Source organism: Microcaecilia unicolor, chromosome 8 (assembly GCF_901765095.1).
Source record: "Microcaecilia unicolor chromosome 8, aMicUni1.1, whole genome shotgun sequence".
Classification (NCBI taxonomy): Eukaryota; Metazoa; Chordata; class Amphibia; order Gymnophiona; family Siphonopidae; genus Microcaecilia; species Microcaecilia unicolor.
In genome coordinates this window covers 210,965,593-210,983,122 of record NC_044038.1, presented here as the reverse complement: position 1 = coordinate 210,983,122, position 17,530 = coordinate 210,965,593, and the positions used below count along the sequence as shown (strand labels likewise).

The window sequence follows — 17,530 nt, the reverse complement described above, 5'->3', positions numbered from 1 at the left end:
GAGCGGCTGCAGAGAAAGGCTGTGAGGTCGATGCAGGCGTCGACGTCAGGACCTGTTCCGGGCGAGGAGGCTGTTCCGGGCTGTCCAGAGTGGAGCGCATCGACACCTCTTGGACAGAGGGTGAGCGGTCCTCTCGGTGCCGATGCCTGCTGGGTGCCGAATCCCTCGGCGACCCAGAGCTCTCGGTGCCGACGCGGGGAGGAGACCGGTGTCGATGCTTCTTCGACTTCTTCCGAAGCATGTCACCGGAGCTCCCCGGCACCGACGAGGAGGACGTAGAATCCATCCGTCGCTTCCTCGGGGCCGAGGCCGAAGAAGGTCGGTCTCGGGGGGGCTGTACCGCAGGAGCCCTCAGGGTGGGAGGAGACCCACCCGAAGGCTCACCGCCACCAGCAGGGGAATGGACAGCCCTCACCTGCACTCCTGACGATGCACCACCGTCCGACGACATCAGCAGACGAGGTCCTGGTACCACCGGCGTCGATGCAGCTATCCGATGTCTCGGCGCCGATGCAGAGGCCCGATGCCTCGATGCACGGGCGGCCGAGGAAGATGGTCTGGACGCTGACGACGTCGATGCACTCGAAGATCCCGGTGCCGATGCCGACGAAGAGCCCGAGAACAAAACGTTCCACTGGGCTAGTCTCGCTACCTGAGTCCGCCTTTGAAGCAGGGAACACAGACTACAGTTCTGAGGGCGGTGCTCGGCCCCCAGACACTGAAGACACGACGAGTGTCGATCAGTGAGCGAGATAACCCGGGCGCACTGGGTGCACTTCTTGAAGCCGCTGGAAGGCTTCGATGTCATGGGCGGAAAAATCACGCCGGCGAAATCAAAGTCCGAAATGACGGAAAAAGAGCACCAAAAACTTTAGAGGGAGAAAATCTCGACCGAGGCCGAAAAGAGGCCTACCCCGACGACGAAAGAAAACTTATCGGGGCCAAAAGCTGGAAATACGGGGAGGATTGAAACGGAACCCGGTGGAGGGGTTCCGGAGCACTTCCCGAGTAGAAGAAAAGCTTTTCCGAAGAAAAAACACGTTCAACAATATGGACGCGCGAGGTCGACTCTCCGGGGCTCGACACGGCGAAAAATACGACCGTACCGAGTGCGGACAAAAGAAGACTGGCCGGCTCGAGCCGGTTTTGGGCGGGAAGACGGCCGCGCATGCGCGGTGCGCGCGAGGGCTAGCAAAGGACTTTGCTAGTGAAGATTCCGATTGGAGGGGCTGCCGTGGACGTCACCCATCAGTGAGAACAAGCAGCCTGCTTGTCCTCGGAGAATATTTACTTCACTGCCGTCAGTTAAATTAAACTAAGGTCTTTTAGATAGGAAAAAAAAAAGGGTAAAAGTTATCTGTTCTACTGCTGTCTAATCATGCATTTTAAATGGGAAAAACTTTACCAGTCACAATTCCTTAATTATCTCAATGTCAAATTAAGAAACCATATTAAAAAGTTTATCTAGAAACTTGAATGCACAACTTTGTATGCTAAGTAAAACTGTGCACACAAGTTATTGATGTCAGTTGCACATGTAATTTAATACCACTAATTAGTAGTTACATGCATAATGGCCTTTAGTCAGTACTATAGAAATTTTGTGCAACTGCAAGGGAATGTTACGTCGATAAGACTTGGGCACAGTGCAGTGCCAACTGCATATCAATCAATTTCAACAGCCAAACAGGAAGGTCTTACCGGGAAGACGGGGCATGAACTGACCAGCCGAAGTCTGCAATCTTCAGTTCTCCATTTGAGCCTAGCAACAGGTTTTCTGGCTTTATGTCTCTGTGAATCACTTTCTTTAAGTGACAGTAGGAGAGTGCATCTGCCAGTTGTGTAATGTACTGTAAGAGAAGAACAAACTCCTGTTTCTTTTCCCAGAAACAATACAGCCTGCACCAGTTTAGAACAAAAGCACTAGAAGTCAGTAACCCTCTGACCTCCTTATCCCATTTCAAATTTTATTGGGTAAATACTTAATGGTGTTAAGTCATCCTTCAAGTACAGCGGAGAGGTACCAGTACCAATGGTAAAGGGATTCTTAAAACAACAAAAAGATTAAAATAAAAAGGACAGTTATAGAAACCACCAATTGGGATGATAAAAGGGACATAATCTTGGAGTGTGTGGGCTGAATTTGGGCATTTCATTTTGTAAGTATTTGTTCTAGTTTTTTTAAACAGCCAGCTGCTATATAACCAACTCACTAATCAATAATCCAAGACACCATCTGCTGGAGACAGAATACTGGCAGGTGCCATAGACTATATGACTCCTTATGGCAGCACTGTCACTGCAAGTGTGCTTGTGTGTTGCCTGCCGGCAGGGTAACACAAAACCAACATATCTTGACTAGACTAGCAGACAAGCATTTTCCAACTTTACCCAGGAGGGAAAAAAAAAAAAGCTAAAAGCTTGTCATTAATACCATCTGCAAGGCTCTTTTACCTGCTCCTGAAATGTCTGAAGGAGGGGTGGGGGCAGGGAAAACACAAACACACAAAAAAAGCATACTGTAGCTGATCTTTGCTCATCAAACTTGGAATGTTTTTGAAGTTCTCGGTAAAGCTCTCCCCGTGGAGCATTTTCTAATATTAAGTAGACTCTTGTAGCATCATGGAAATAACCATACAGCCTCAGGATGTTAGGATGCCTGTAGAAAGAAAGAAGTATACAAGGATACTTAACATTACAGCTCTGTGCAATTTTTAAATGCTGAAAAACAAAATTTGAGGGTTTCACTCAGGTGGCAAAAAGATGCAGCTACAGCCCCAGCCAGATTTGCTGCAGGTTATGATATAGTGGTTGCAATGGATGGGCCATTTGGCTCTTATCTGCTGTCCTGTTTCTATGAAGGGCTGAAAGCTGAAGAGATGCAAGGTATCCCACAAAAAATGGTCTTTTGTTCCTTCTTAGTTTAAGGATCATAAACAGATGTTGAAAAAGTGATGAAATTAGTACAGCCAGAGCGGTAGTTTCTTTAAACTGTGTGATGCTAAGGTCATTAACCACAAGCTCATATGAAACAGAGGTTTGCACATTGTACAGAAAACAGGACAAATTTACCTAAGATGTGACTGAATTTCCACTTCCCTCCGCAGCTGATGTTCCACTCCTGCTTTTTCAAGCTGCGATTTAAATAGCACCTTCAGTGCCAGGATAAACTTGCTTTGCCGTTCACGGGCCAGGTACACATTCCCAAACTTCCCTTTTCCCAAGGGACGTCCAATGTCAAAGTCTTCTAACGACCACTGCTTTCTAGGAGATTGAAGGGGGGGGGGGGGGGGAAGAGGGGAAAAAAAAATAAAAAATGACACCCCTTTGACTAATTTACAAATATTAACTGTCTAATGCTTTCAAATCATGCAGTAGAGTTACAACTGGATAGATTACTAGAAGAATCTAAAGACTTTTCCCCAAATACCCATTGTAGCATTTATAATAGTATAATCAATTTTTGATTCATATCTATTTTTATAATTTTTTTTTAACCATCTTCCTGATTCAAATTTGTTTTATTGTGTAAACAGCATGAAATAAAAATTATAAAATCTGTTTACTGACTAACACAAATTCAAAACGTCTCAATAATACATGTTACTAAAAGTGCTAAAGAAAAACCCCATCCCGCCCAAACGTCCCCCCTCTCCTGAAGTATTCTCCCTCCCTCCCCCTTCCTGGAAGAAAACCACCTAAAAGGCAGAGAGAGAAATAAGAGCTCGGAGCCTTGGCTCCAACGACTCTGAAGGCAACAAACACCAATGAACCCCTGCACCACGCATTGTCCTCCCCCCCCCACCCCCAGCCTGCATCACATTCAAAACTAGACTTCTAGCTCTAGCGGAAATTGAGTACAAGTACAGTTCCCAGATGGATAAAAGCTGCTTTTGTCTTGTGTGGTGGTGGTGGTGTCTTAGCTCCATAAGACTCCCACATCAGGTGTGAATTTTATTTCGCCAATACCAAAATGTGGGAAGCGATTTCAAACAGCCAATGATTGAAGATAAATTTATTCCCCACCATATGGGACTTTCCCAAAAAGCTACATTTGCCTTTATTCTGAGCTCCAAAGAACAAGCTTTTGTTAAAAATATAATCCCCTCGACCGACTACCTAAGTAGATGTCCCACTAGATGTTACAAATACCCAGAACGTATGCATACAGGGACACTTCCAAACACCATGAAAAAAAAGGTATCACGAGCTTTACATTTAAAACAGCGCACTGTATCCACACAACACGCTCGTACTAAAGGACACTAGGGACAGGAGGTTGTCCATCCTTGCCTTGGGAAGATAAGTACAAGCTGTCTGTGTTCAGAGCTCCAATGAATTCCAATTTCTGAACTGGGGTGAGATGGGACTTGGAATAATTTATCACGAACACCAGAAGATCTAGCACCTGAATAGTCATTCGTATGGACTGCTGAGCACCGCTCTTCACCAGCCAATCATCGAGATAAGGGAACACATGCACTCCCAGTCTGCATAGCGACGCTGCAACTACTGCCAGGCACTTTGTGAACACCCTGGGCGCAGATGCCAGACCAAAGGGCAGTACTGAAAGTGCCGAGTTCTCAGCCTAAAATCGCAGATACTTCCTGTGAGCTGGAAGTATCGGGACATGTGTGTAAGCATCCTTTAAGTCCAGAGAGCATAGCCAATCGTTCTTTTGAATCATGGGAAGAAGGGTGCCCAGAGAAACCACCCTGAACTTTCCTCAAACTAAAAATTTGTTCAGGCCCCTTAGAATGGGACACATCCCCCTGTTTTCTTTTGCACAAGGAAGTACCTGGAATAGAATCCCAGCCCTTCTTCCCCTGGTGGAACGGGCTCGACCACACTGGCATTTAGAAGGGCGGAGAGTTCCTCTGCAAGTACCTGCTGTCAGGGCTCCTGCTTGTGTTGAGAACGGTAAGAATGAGCTCCCGGTGGGCAATTTGGAGGTATGGATTCCAGATTGAGGGTGTATCCTAACCAACCGGACTATTTGAAGAACCCACCGGTAGGAGTTATGAGAGGCCACCTTTGGTGAAGAAACCCCCCCCCCCCCCAAAAAACCCCACATCAATCTCCCCCCTACTGGCAAGTCGTCCGGTACGGACACTTTTACTGAGGCTATGCTGAACTGGAGCCAGTCAAAAGCCCGTCCCTTGCTTTTGCTGGGGAGCAGAATGGGCCTTACTCGTACGCTGTTGACGAGAACGAGCGTACTGGGGCTGAGCCTGGACAGGCTGCCGAAAAGCAGGAGTGTACCTACGCCTAGAATAGGTATAGGGGGCACTCCTCCTCCCGACAGAAAACCTACTAGATCAGGAGGAAGCAGCAGAAAGCGCATGGTGGGAGAGAGAATCCATAGCATTATTATGCTTCTTGTTTTGATCAACTAGATACTCTACTTTTTCACCAAAAAGACTGTTCCCCCCGGCAAGGCACAACCAACATCCGCTGCTGGACAGAATGATCCAGGTCAACCTTGAGCAGCGATCCTGGATGTCAAGTACCCCTGGCCAGGAACTTGCGACACGCCTTCTGCTGCCTGACCAACTGGCGAAAAAGCTCGGCCAGCTCCGCAGGGAGTGTATCAACTTAAGCTGACGTATCAAGTTGACGTATTGAGTACCGCAAGCGTACGCTCGTGAAGAGCTGGTATGACTGGATCTTGGCAGCGAGCAAAGCGGCCTGATACGTCTTCCTCCCAAAAGAATCAAGAGTCCTAGCTTGGGCGCCTGGGGGCGCTGAAGCATAGTCTCTAGTACTCCTGGCTCTCTTGAGGGCGGAGTCCACCACCATGGAATTATGGGGTAACAGACCTCATCAACCCAGATTCACTTTGGATCCGATACTGGAATTCAGCTTTTTTCGGGACCAAGAGACCAGACAGAAGGGCTGACCAGTTTCGCATAAGGACTTCCTTTAGTACCTTATGCAGAGGAACGGTCACAGCCTCTTTAGGTGGAGAAGAATAATCCAAGACCTCGAGCATCTCAGTCCTGGGCTCATCCTCAACCTCCACAGGGAAGGGAATAGCTGTAGCCATTTCCCAGACAAAAGAGGAAAAAGGACAGACTCTCCAGTGGAGACCATCTCCTTTCTAGCTGAGGGGAAGGATCAGAGGGAATCCCAATGGACTCATCAGAAGAGAAGTACCTGGTATCCTCATCTGACTCCCATGAAAGCTCCTGCTCAGTGTTGGATAAAACCTGAGTTAAAGGTGCTTCGATATAGGACCTGCCTCACACCGAGGAACGATGTCTTCTATGGCGATGTTGAGAGGTCGATGCCCGGTCCGACTGCGGCGAAGCTCCCTCCCTCCACCAATGTCGAAGGGGAGTCGACCTGGGTGGCAGCTGATGTCGATGCCACCCACTAGTCTTAGTATTTCTGGAAAGAGTAAATAAGTAATTTACATCTACCCGTTCCACTCCACTAAGTATTTTATATACCTCATATTGTAGGAGTGGACAAGTGAACACTGGACACAGCATGCAGCCATCACTAGACTGGCAGGACGACCTCAAGCTCTGTGCAGACTACTTATAGACTTTGCTCTGTGCATACAACTTATGGACTTTGCCTTCTTTGGGGCATACTCTATACTTGAATGTTTACGGAACACTTGCATCTTCTTGTATTGTGCCTTAACCACAAACTGTCAGCTCCTGCTAGCTAGATAGATAACTGTTTGAGACAGGATGCAGGTGCATTAGATAAACAGCTTGTAACATTTAGTTGCCAAGGCTTGCACACAGAATTCAGCCTGCACGTAGACGCCACATGAATAGATAGCCTGTGAGGGTGTTGCCACCCCCATCCTGCGTCTCTCAGCCTAACGAGTCTTATCTCCTCTGTGAAAGAAGCATTGTATGATTATGTGTGTGTGTGTGTGTGCAAAACAGGATGATAAGTTTCGTTTTCTTTGCCAGTATTATTTCAGTATTATGACGTGTATATGTACTGTGAGAACTACAAGAACTACAAATGTTTACTGCGCATGTCATACTGTGACGTATAAGGGGCCTAATGCGCAGGCCCAGCAGGGAGGTATAAATGTGAGTGTCAAGTGATTTCTGACGCACAGTATCCTGCGACTGAACTCAGTACTGTTCATTGCTAGCAATAAAGCTGCCTTGTTTTCGGAACCATTTGCCTCTTGTCTCCTGATTTACTTAGCCGAAGATTCTGTTACAATATCTCCCCTCAGCCATCTTTTCTCCAAGCTGAAGAGCTCAAGTTGTTTCAGCCTTTCCTCATAGGGAAGTTGTCCCAACCCCTTTATCATTTTGTTGCCCTTCTCTGAACATTTTCTAATTCCACTATATTTTTTGAGATGTGGTGACCAAAATTGCACACAGTATTCAAGGAACGGTCGCACCATGGAGCGATTCAAAGGCATTATAATTTCTATTTCTTTCCTAATACCCAACATTCTATTTAGTTTTTTTTTTTTTTGATGCCACAGCATACTAAGCAGAGGGTTTCAAAGTATCGTCAATTATGACGCCTCTTTTCCTGTCGGTGACTCCCAATGTGGAACCTTGCATCACATAGCTATAGTTCGGGTGTTATGACTGGAGATGTGTGATCCCTTGTGCCCCGACTGAGCACGGCGAAGATGGAGAGATGCCGTACTCGGTCAGGCAGCCAGACAACCCCTAGCTTCACCTGGGAAGCGACCACTGTTCACCGAGAGTTGAGCCCTCAGCTGCAGGTGGCCACCAGGACTTCTGTAACCGGCGGGGTTGCACAGCCGCTGACCAGGATGGCAGGAATACAGACACAGTCCAGCACCAGAACTCCGAATAGGCAAGAATAGTCAAAAAACAGTCCAGGGTCAAGGCAGGCAGCAAACAAGCAAAATCCAAGAAGTAACCAAGGTCCGGTACACAGGAAATCAGGAACAGAAGATAGCCGGTGAACAGCACTCCGACAGCAACTCCTCAGAACAATTGAGGCCGAAGCAAAGAAGGCCTGGAGGCAGTGCTTTAAATAGTGAAGCAATCAGAGCAAACCAAACTCAGGTGCATCCAACATGGCAGCCCCCATAGGAGATCCTCCCACGACCAGATATGGAGTTCCTTCCTGTTCTCGTTTAGACAAGATGGCTGCCCCCTCCTGAGCTAGCCAAGATGGCTGCTGCTCTTGCTCCAAGCCGGATGACGGCTGCCAGGTTAGGAAACAGAAACCGACCCATCCCCGGAGAAGTGTAGCAGAGTGTAACATTGGGTTCCTCTTTCCCACATGCATCACATTAACATCTGCCATTTGGATGTCCAGTCTCGTAAGATCGTCTTGTAATTTTTCACAATCCTCTTGCGATTTAACAACTTTAAATAACTTTGTGTCTTTAGCAAATTTAATTACCTCATTAGTTATTCCCATTTAACCCTACTCTGTTTTCTATCCTTTTCACTAGTTTTAAATCCACAATAGAACACTACTTTCTATCCCATGACTTTCCAACTTCCGCTGGAGTCTTTCATGAGGTACTTTGTCAAACGCCTTTTGAAAAGCTAGATACACAATATCGACTGGTTCACCTTTATCCACATTTGTTCACCCCTTCAAAGAAATGTAAGATTGGTGAGGTAAGATTTCTCTTCACTAAATCCATGTTGACTGTCTCATTAATTCGTGTTTTTGAATGTGCTCTGTGATTTTGTTCTTTATGATTTTGCCTGGCACCGACATCAGGCTCATCTGTAATTTCCCAGATCACCCTCCAATTTTCCAGTACCATGCTTCATTTTAAACATAAAAATTAAATATTACTAATAGTTCTGCAAGTTAATTTTTCAATTCTATCAGTACTCTGGGATGTATACCATCCAGTCCTGGCGATTTGCTACTCTTTTAATTTGTCAAATTGCCCCATTACATCTTCAAGGTTTACAGAGGTTCGATTCAGTTTCTCTAACTTGTCAGCATTGAATTTCTCTGAGTAGTCAGCATTCTTGTAGCTCTGCGCAATGTACTATATCAGGGATGGACTTAAAACAGAGACAAATTGATGGTTGTATTGAGTAGGCTACCTATATTTCTAGTCCAAGCCTTGTTCTACCTAATTCTTTCATAAAACCGTGAAAAAGTTAACTTGTAGCATCACCCTCAAACTTCTTGCAGGCAAACAACTGGGAGGACAAGCTAGCTATGGGTAAACTCTTGAAGTAATGTGAAAGTTGTAGATAAGCAAATCTGTCAGCCATTACCGAACAGTGATGTCACAATCCCTGCAATTGCCACCTCTGAAATACCATATTGTCCAGGCTGAAAATATGCATTCCCCCACAAAAGGCAAAAGTAAACTACTAGTGAAATCTTGGTTTCCGAATGAGTAAGAAGTCTCTCCATAAACACCATAGGAGATGCAACAGACTGTCTAAAATGGATGGGAACCTTAAAGTTTAGTGTGCAAGAGAAAGCGGGTGCAAAGGCAGGAGATGTCTGCATACATGGAGGACCCCAAAACCCAGTCCGAAGATGACAAAGAAGACACATGGCATACTGCTTCAGATTAAAATGCCTAGGCCTCCCTGCGTTCAGGAACCCAGAAGGTAATGCCAATAGATCTTTGGTATTTTCACATGCCACAATCGAATAAGCAGACTCCACAAAGTACCTAAATTCCCTCCCCAAAAGACAACGGAAGGACCTGTAGTACATACAATCAGCGGGGAAAGAGGATCATATAAAAGTTGGATTTTGCCAGACACAGAGCGGAAAATGCACCTAACTTTTCAACTGATGTGCAGTATTCCGAAAAAGGTTTCTCTAATCTGAAATTCTGCAGAAGTGATGCACAAATACAGAAATGAACCCTCCGCCCATTTAGGCAGGAAGACTCCATTCCCTGTGTAACCTCACCAGAGCCTTGGACTTGTTTTGGTTCAAATGAAACGCCCAAAATCCCTAACACTCTTGGAAGCTCTCCAGGAGGATGGGAAGAGACGTTCTAGGCTTCCTGAGGTATGTCAATACATTATCCACACATACCGCCATCTTCTCTTCCCAAGAGTTCTCCAGGCCTATGATTTTTTTTTTTTTTTTTAAGATAGTTCACCCCTAACAAACCCCACCTGGGGCTCAGCTTTAAGGGATGGCAACACCTGTGCTAACCAATTAGACAATATTTCAACAAAAAGCTTGGCCTCAAAATTTAAGTGAAATGGGAATATAAGACTAGATCAGTCCAGGTCTCTAAAGAACAATTATCTGTACCAATTTGAGTGTGGCAGGGAGAGATCTGTTAATATGGGTACTGAAACAAAATCAACCAAAATTTGGCAGCACCTGCTCCTTAAGCAACTTATAAATTCACACCGAAAGCCATCGGGCCCAGGTGCCTTATACAGCGGGCTCTGTCCAATGGCCTACTCAACCTCTTCTGGATAAATTGATTTAATTTCTGCAATCAGACTCTGAAATCTGTGGGAGATCTAAACGGAACAAACAGATGGCACCGTCTAGGGGATCTAGACAGAGTTAGCATAAAGGGAGGCATAAAATGTTTTCAGTATGGTGTTAAAATTTCCTCATCATCATACCCCTTTCTCTTTACACAGGCCCCCTAGCCTGTTTAACCAGTTTAGTCAGAAGGCAGTATAAAATAATTTAAAGATAATAAAAGTTTAATTCACAGTTAAAAAGTTCAGACCCTTTCCAATGAAAGCAGATTAGAAAACAAAATCTTTTTTAATTGGAAAGATCAACTACCCTAAAAGCTCCCCCCCCCCCCCCATTTCTCTTTTGTCAATATAGGGTTATCGCCAACAGGTTATCCTCGAATGACCTCAAATTCCTACGTGAATTAAATCTTCTCATGTTTTTAACTCAAAAGTACTTCTCTCCTTATAAAATATTTTAAAAATCATAAGTTTAAACATTCTTTGATTGGTAACAAATGATCAGGCACTTCCTCAATATTCCCCCCCCCCCCCCCCCCCCAGTAAAATCCTGGCTGCTATATTCTGAATCTAACCTTATTTGGATTTTGTTCACACGTTTTTCAGTAGTAGCTCAAGGCGAGTTTCTTCAGGTACAGGGGGTTATTTCCCTGCCCCCTAGAGGGCACACAATTTTGTACCCGAGACAATGGAGGGTTAAGTAACTTGCCCAAGGTCATAAGGAGCAGTAGATTTGAACCAATGGATATCAAGTGCTCCTACTACTAGGCTAGTCCTCCTTTTAGCAGTAGTCACACGTGTATATTACAATCAAACTGGTTAAGAGCATTAGTTACTGTCAAAACATTTTAAATCCAGGAGGATATGCCTCAACTTTCTAGTAATTTTTTAGTTTTAGAAATGCACATTTCATAGTACACTGGTTCATTACTAATCTTGAGACTTACTTTTTGTCCTTTGTTTTCTCTGTGCTCACAGTCTCTGTATTCTTAGCTGCAAAGAAAGGCAATTGGTTCAAAATCATAAATGGCCCACTACCACCAAGCTATGCTGTATGGAGATTAAAATTTTAAGTGCAAGAAAAAATAATGCACTTAATATTTTGGGAAATTCTGCATTGCTAGTACTGTTCCCAAACTCAACTGATGAGTGCATTGCCTCTAACTCTTGAGCCAATCATTGTGTGAAGATATAGTGCCTTCCACTACAGCGGTACTGTACTTGGGAATTTGTTTTTGTAGCAGGTTGGTAACTTTTTTTTTATTTTAAAGAGAAAAACCTGTCACATACCATACCCTAAATGCACCCCATGCTACCCCCCTGGATCACCACTTCAGAGGGCAGGCAAAAACATGCAGTGGATACCATGTACTCTTACCTATCAACATGTTGGGCAATAATCAAAGCCATGATAATGCAATTTTAGCAGTAAAAAGCGCTTTGATTATTGCTCTCTGTTTAGACTAAAATATGAGACCACAGTATTGTAAATATTAATTGGCATATAATCTATTATTGCAGTTAAACTGGAGGATACATGGGGGCAGTTGGATCATGTGTATAGAGAGATCTAAGTTGTGCCCAACTACCAAATTCTCAAACTCCCATACATAGGATCCTCTAGTCTGCAACATGCACACAAAAGGATCAAATAGTATTTCTTTCACCAACTCACTCCAACTTGAACAGACTACTGCTGTTATTTTGTCACATTGGACTCAGATTACCTCTAATTAAGAGAACCCAATCAGACAAAATTACATCTCAGTGCATAAAATAGGCCAAGATTGGACTGGATTAAGAACCTCTCCAGTGCCACTTCTGCCTGGTTCTTCCAGCATCAACTCTAGAGTTCCTAATAGCAACTCTGCAGTGGTTCCCAAATTCAGTGCTGGGGGTCCCCCAGCAAGTCAGGTTTTTGGGATATCCACAATGAACATTCATGAGAGATTTGTATGCATTGAATACACTGCATGCAAGTGTCATGAATATTCATTGTGGATATCTTGAAACCTTGACTGGCTAGGGATCCCCCAGCAAAGATTTGGGAACCACTGTTGTAAAGGTTCCAATCACAGGGTTGGTCCAGTCCTGGGTTTACCCCATTGCCTACTGGGACTTAAAAAGTCTTGCTTTTCTTAGGTGATGCAAAGGAGAAATCAGAACTACAAGTCCCTGCATGCAACAGAATAAACCTAGGACCTATCAACCCAGTCCCGTGAACCTGGATCCAGTTGGCAGCCTTAACCTAGGATGAGCAGGCAACCCTATTTCTCTATCCCCCACCAAGGCTTGGAGCCTGTGTAGTTCAAACAGCAGATGTACGAGTCATTCAGGGCTCCACATATTGGAGGGCCTTGTAGCTCAAACAGTAAAGCTGTGGTTCCCAAACCTGTCCGGGGGGGGGGGGGGGGGGGGGGGCTCTCCCCAGTTAGTCAAGTTCTCAAGATATCTGCAATGAATATTCATGAGACCTGCATGCTGTGGAGGCAGTGCATGCAAGAATATTCACTGTAGATATCCAGAAAACCTGACTGCCTTTGGAGCCCCTAGCAAAGACTTGGGAACCATTGCAACAAAAGGTTTCAATCACAAGGTTCCAGCAGCACTGGAGAAAGAAGCTTTTAATTGTGGAAGGGGAAAGCAGACAAAGCCAGTGCCTTATCAGTTGTGCATCCCCCTCCCCCAGCACACATCTTGAAAATTCATGTTGAGCAAAATGTGAATGTATAAATCAAAAATTGAGTTTCTGCCCCTCATCCTCTTGGCTCCCAGAAGCATGTATTTATCACTCCCTTGCACACACTCCAGGAGTATTACTCCTCTTCCTTACCCCCTCCTTTCTTTCTTGCTCTCTAGCTCCAGCTGCTCCCTTTGTCTACCTCCCATTGATCAAGCTTGCCCAGTGACTTTACCTCATCACATTGAGACCTAGATAAGAAATCCTCTTGCACAAGCAGAGGCCACATGAAGCAGACATCAGCAGCCAGCACTACAACAGGCACAGGGCTTCCTCACCCAGTCCTCTTTGGCCAGGTCATGCGACATGAAGGCATGACTCCAGCCACAATTATGACCGTTCGACTGGCTGCTCTCTGCATTCCCGAGTTTTAAAGTGCATTGCTCTAATCACTGACAAATTGTGTTTTTTTGATGGTGCAGTAGCAGAAAAACGCTCTGCCAATGGCTGGTTTCCTGCCCTGCCAGCAGCTGGCTTCCCTTTATGAAAACTGGCCAGGCTGGCCAAACGTCAGTTGGTTGGCAACCTTATTTTGTAGTGAGCTTTCTCAAGTTCACTAGACTGACATGAAGCCAAACCATTGAGAAGGACATTCATTTATTTATCAGGTACTCATTAAGTTAGAAGCAGAGGATCAGTGTTGCATCTTGAGTTGCATGAATTTAAACAAAAAAATTGCCCGAAAGCACAAATCTCTGTAGGGTATGGCAAGTGTAATCTCACCTACATTTAGCAAAATAAAGTTTCCCAGGTGCTCTCAAAATTCTCTCTCAAGTAGCCCAAGTAACTGAACTAAAATATCTGAATGGGCGAGAGGAATATGCGATATATTATAGACATGCTCTTACATAACTACTAACTGGTTGCATTTATATAACCCCTTGTGACATAAAACAGAATTTACTAGCATTTAGGCTAGTAAGTACACATTTAGTTTTGAAACTGCTGAGGTGTGTGTGTGTGGGTCATGGACTCACCCAGATTCTTGCCTCAGATCTTCCTTCACCCCGACTTAGGGTGGCATTCTTTAAAGCAGCGGGGGGAGAAGAAAACCCACTAACACTGTTCCTACCAGGACCAAGATACCCCCCCCCCCCCCCAGTTCACCGGCCTACCTAGACCAAAACTAGACTGCACAGGCTAATTTATCTATCATCTTCTCAAAACAAATACTGGTTGGCTGCAGACTGCACAGGGGGATATTACATATTCACTTTGAGCTCAGTAGCTGTCAACCTCCATCTGCTGGTAGGAGGTATATAAACCTAAGTGTCTGGACTAGTCTAGAGGGATGCCAAGGAAGAGGGTTTTAAGTTGCTTACCAGGTGCTTGATCCTGTTGTGGTTGCCGAGAGGTTTCATTTCCCACCTGTGGCTTGTCTCCTGGCTGCACTGTTGCTGCCAATTGGGATTGCTGTGGTTGACTTGCCAACTTTGGGTTTAAAGTTACAGGTTTTGGAGCCTGTACCTGGGAAGGAACACGCTGTGGGGCATTTGAAGCTACCAAGACTCGCTGTGGGGCACGGCCACCAGGTAACTTGCTCTTGATAGTCTGCTGTTGGGTTATAGGGACACGTTTTACGCCATCACTGGCTGATTTCTTATGAAGAAAATAAAGAAAGGAAAAGTTAGTTCTTACCTGATAATTTTCTTTCCTTTACTCACAAAGGGTCAGTCCAGACTAATGGGTTATGCTCTTTTACCAGAAGGTGGAATAAACTGATTTAAAGAATGCTATGCATCCAATTTTCTTTCGTTTAGTCCAAACTAATCCGTTATGCTCATTTGCCAGCAGGTGGAGATAGAGGACAGTACTAATGACCTGCGATTTATAGAATGCTGTGCACCTTGACTCGGCCAGTATTTTAATAGCTAAGCAGTGGAAGTGTGACCTGTAAACAAAAAACCTCATGCCTTTAAATTTAAGGAGAGTGGAACAACAAAATTGCACAAACATGTGCCCATGAACTAAAGAAACTCATTAACCATAAACATGAGTAAAAACTAACAGCAGGCTCGGGACTGATCCTTCGTGATCAAAACGAAAGAAAAATCATCAGGGTAAGAGTGAAACTTTTCCTGCCTCTATCAAAGGATCAGTCCAGACTAATGGGATGCAGAGGAGTAGTCCTCAATTTGGGAGGCAACGTGATGCACCTGAAGGGTGAATCTTAACTACAAAGGAAGACTGCTCTAGCTGCCAATTCTAAACTTTAACGCTTTGAAAATATGAGAAGACAACCACATAGCTTGGGCCTCAGAAAAGAAGTAGGAAGGGCACAAGTTGAATGAGCCTTAATATCCAAAGGAGCAGATTTGCCCGATAAATAAGCTAAGATCACATCTTTTAGCCATCTAGCAATAGTTGCCTCTGAAGCAACAAAGTCTTTCTTAGGACCCAAAAAAACAGGATAAAAAAGTGGTCAGAACGCCTGAAGAGATGGACGTTTCTAAATAACAGAAGTACTTCTGTAAGATTATGGGTCAGAGTACTCTTAACATCCAGTAATTCTCTCCATGAAAGGAGGGCGAAAAGCAGCAGCCACCTTAGGAAGAAAGAAGGAAATAGTCCGAATAGAAACACCTACTTCAGAGAAGTGCAGTAAAGGATCTCTATGACCTTTGAATCTTAGGTTCTCTTCTGTAAGGAAGATTTCTATCAGAAACTGTTTTCAAGTTAAGGTCCTGGATAGTAGCCTTAGAAAGACAGAAAAGAATGTTTCTGAAGAGCTCACAGAACTAAAGTTAAGATTCCATTCTGGACAAGGTCTTCAAAGAGGAAGATGCAAACTATCCATGTTGGTGAAAGATTTTGACCACCACAATATAATTCAAAGATCTAAGGCCCCTCAGCACAAGATTTAGCAACTCATTTCTTTAATAAGCTAGCCTAAATTAGATCCGAGGTGTCTCAGGTGCAATCTAATTCTGAGACTGAGGTTATGATAGTTATGGATGTTCAGAATGGCGTCCTGTGGACCACGCTTGGAATAAATTTGAACCTATTAACATTTACTGAGGTTAATTCACCGTTATTGAAGGCTTCTCATTCATAACATTCTCTCTCTTTTTTTTAATTACCTGCCATTCTATCCGTTATGCTACAATGGATTACTTTGGAGATAAGTTGCTGTTTTGCTGTTCTTTAGCATAGACATGGGGCATATTGTTTTGACTCCCATACCTAAAGCGGCTGGCTTAGATCTGGCAATGCCATCTAATTATTGTTCAGTGGCTAGTTATTCTGTTCACTAAATTGGAATCTTATGCAAGTCATCTTTTTTCCAGCTTATATGGACAAATTTTCATGTCTTCAAAGCTGTCTGTTTGTATTTAGAACAGCACACAGTACAAAGATTTCTTCTCGTCTTGTGAAAACGATTGAGTGCTGGAAAACAGTCCTGTTGCAACTCAGTATTTCAGCGCCATTTGACGTCACCACCCATACATTGCTGATAGAACGATTAAGTGGAACTGGCAACTCATGAACTGGTTTTAAATAGTTCCATGAGTTCCTGCTAACCATACCTATTGTTTACGTTATACCAGTCAGCTATCAGAATATTGGTCTCTTGGCTGGTGGATTCTAAAAGGGTCATCTCTCTCCCGTTATTCTAATTTTTGGATGAGAGCCAAAAGTGGGCACTAAATAAACTGAAACTAAACCCAAACAAAACTAAGATTTTTGTGGTTCAAAAAATTAAACTACTATACTAATCAATTGTTTTATCAGATAAGGATTTTGCCCGTGGAATCGGAATCTAGAGTCCCAGGTGTATTGCTCGATTCTGCTTTGTCCTACGATTCCCAAAGTTCAATAGTTATGGAGTAAGACTTGTTAAGACGTAACTGCCTGAGCCTATTTCGATCATCATGACTTTGCTCTTTTGGTCCAGATGACCATCCTTCCCCACATGGATTATTATAATGTTCTGTATCCGGGACTTGTTGCCAAATTTAAAAAAAAGTTACAACTTATCTAGAATACATCTGCCAGATTAATTTTTAGGCTAAGTTCAGAAGTTTCTCTTTTACATTGCTAGGCTTCACTAGCTTCCGGTTTATAAACGGATTACTCAGATTTTACATGGATGCACCTCTGAATTGGTACTGTATCCCTGTTTAGTCAGTCTTCCTATTTACAACATCGGCTTGTATTTCACTTTCTTAAAACAGCTGGCACTCTTCTCAGTTATGGAGTAGCACTGGAATTCCCTTCTTGTCCTGAATAGAATTGAGCAAATTATCTGTTATTTCGTAAAAGTGTGAAAAAAAAAAATCCCGTTCAGCCAATTCCGAGATGTTTTTATCTTATCAAAAAATAACTACAAATTAAAATTTTGTTGTAATTTGATATATTTGTGTCCGTGTTTAACCTTATA

The 17,530-nt window shown here is 44.0% G+C and overlaps 1 protein-coding gene across 4 annotated transcripts in view; it reads right to left on the bottom strand.

Annotated features, from left to right (window-relative positions):
• Positions 1–17,530, bottom strand: part of AURKA (aurora kinase A) — a 59,336-nt gene that overhangs the window by 19,763 nt on the left and 22,043 nt on the right. For 3 of the 4 annotated variants that reach the window (XM_030211522.1, XM_030211521.1, XM_030211523.1), the window contains exons 3-7: positions 14,472–14,748; positions 11,357–11,402; positions 3,073–3,264; positions 2,521–2,659; positions 1,702–1,850 (exon numbers count right to left, since the gene is read on the bottom strand). In XM_030211522.1, coding sequence (XP_030067382.1) covers positions 1,702–1,850; positions 2,521–2,659; positions 3,073–3,264; positions 11,357–11,402; positions 14,472–14,748 — 803 coding nt within the window. The remainder of the gene's footprint in view (positions 1–1,701; positions 1,851–2,520; positions 2,660–3,072; positions 3,265–11,356; positions 11,403–14,471; positions 14,749–17,530) is intronic. The other variant, XM_030211524.1, reaches the window with a different exon arrangement.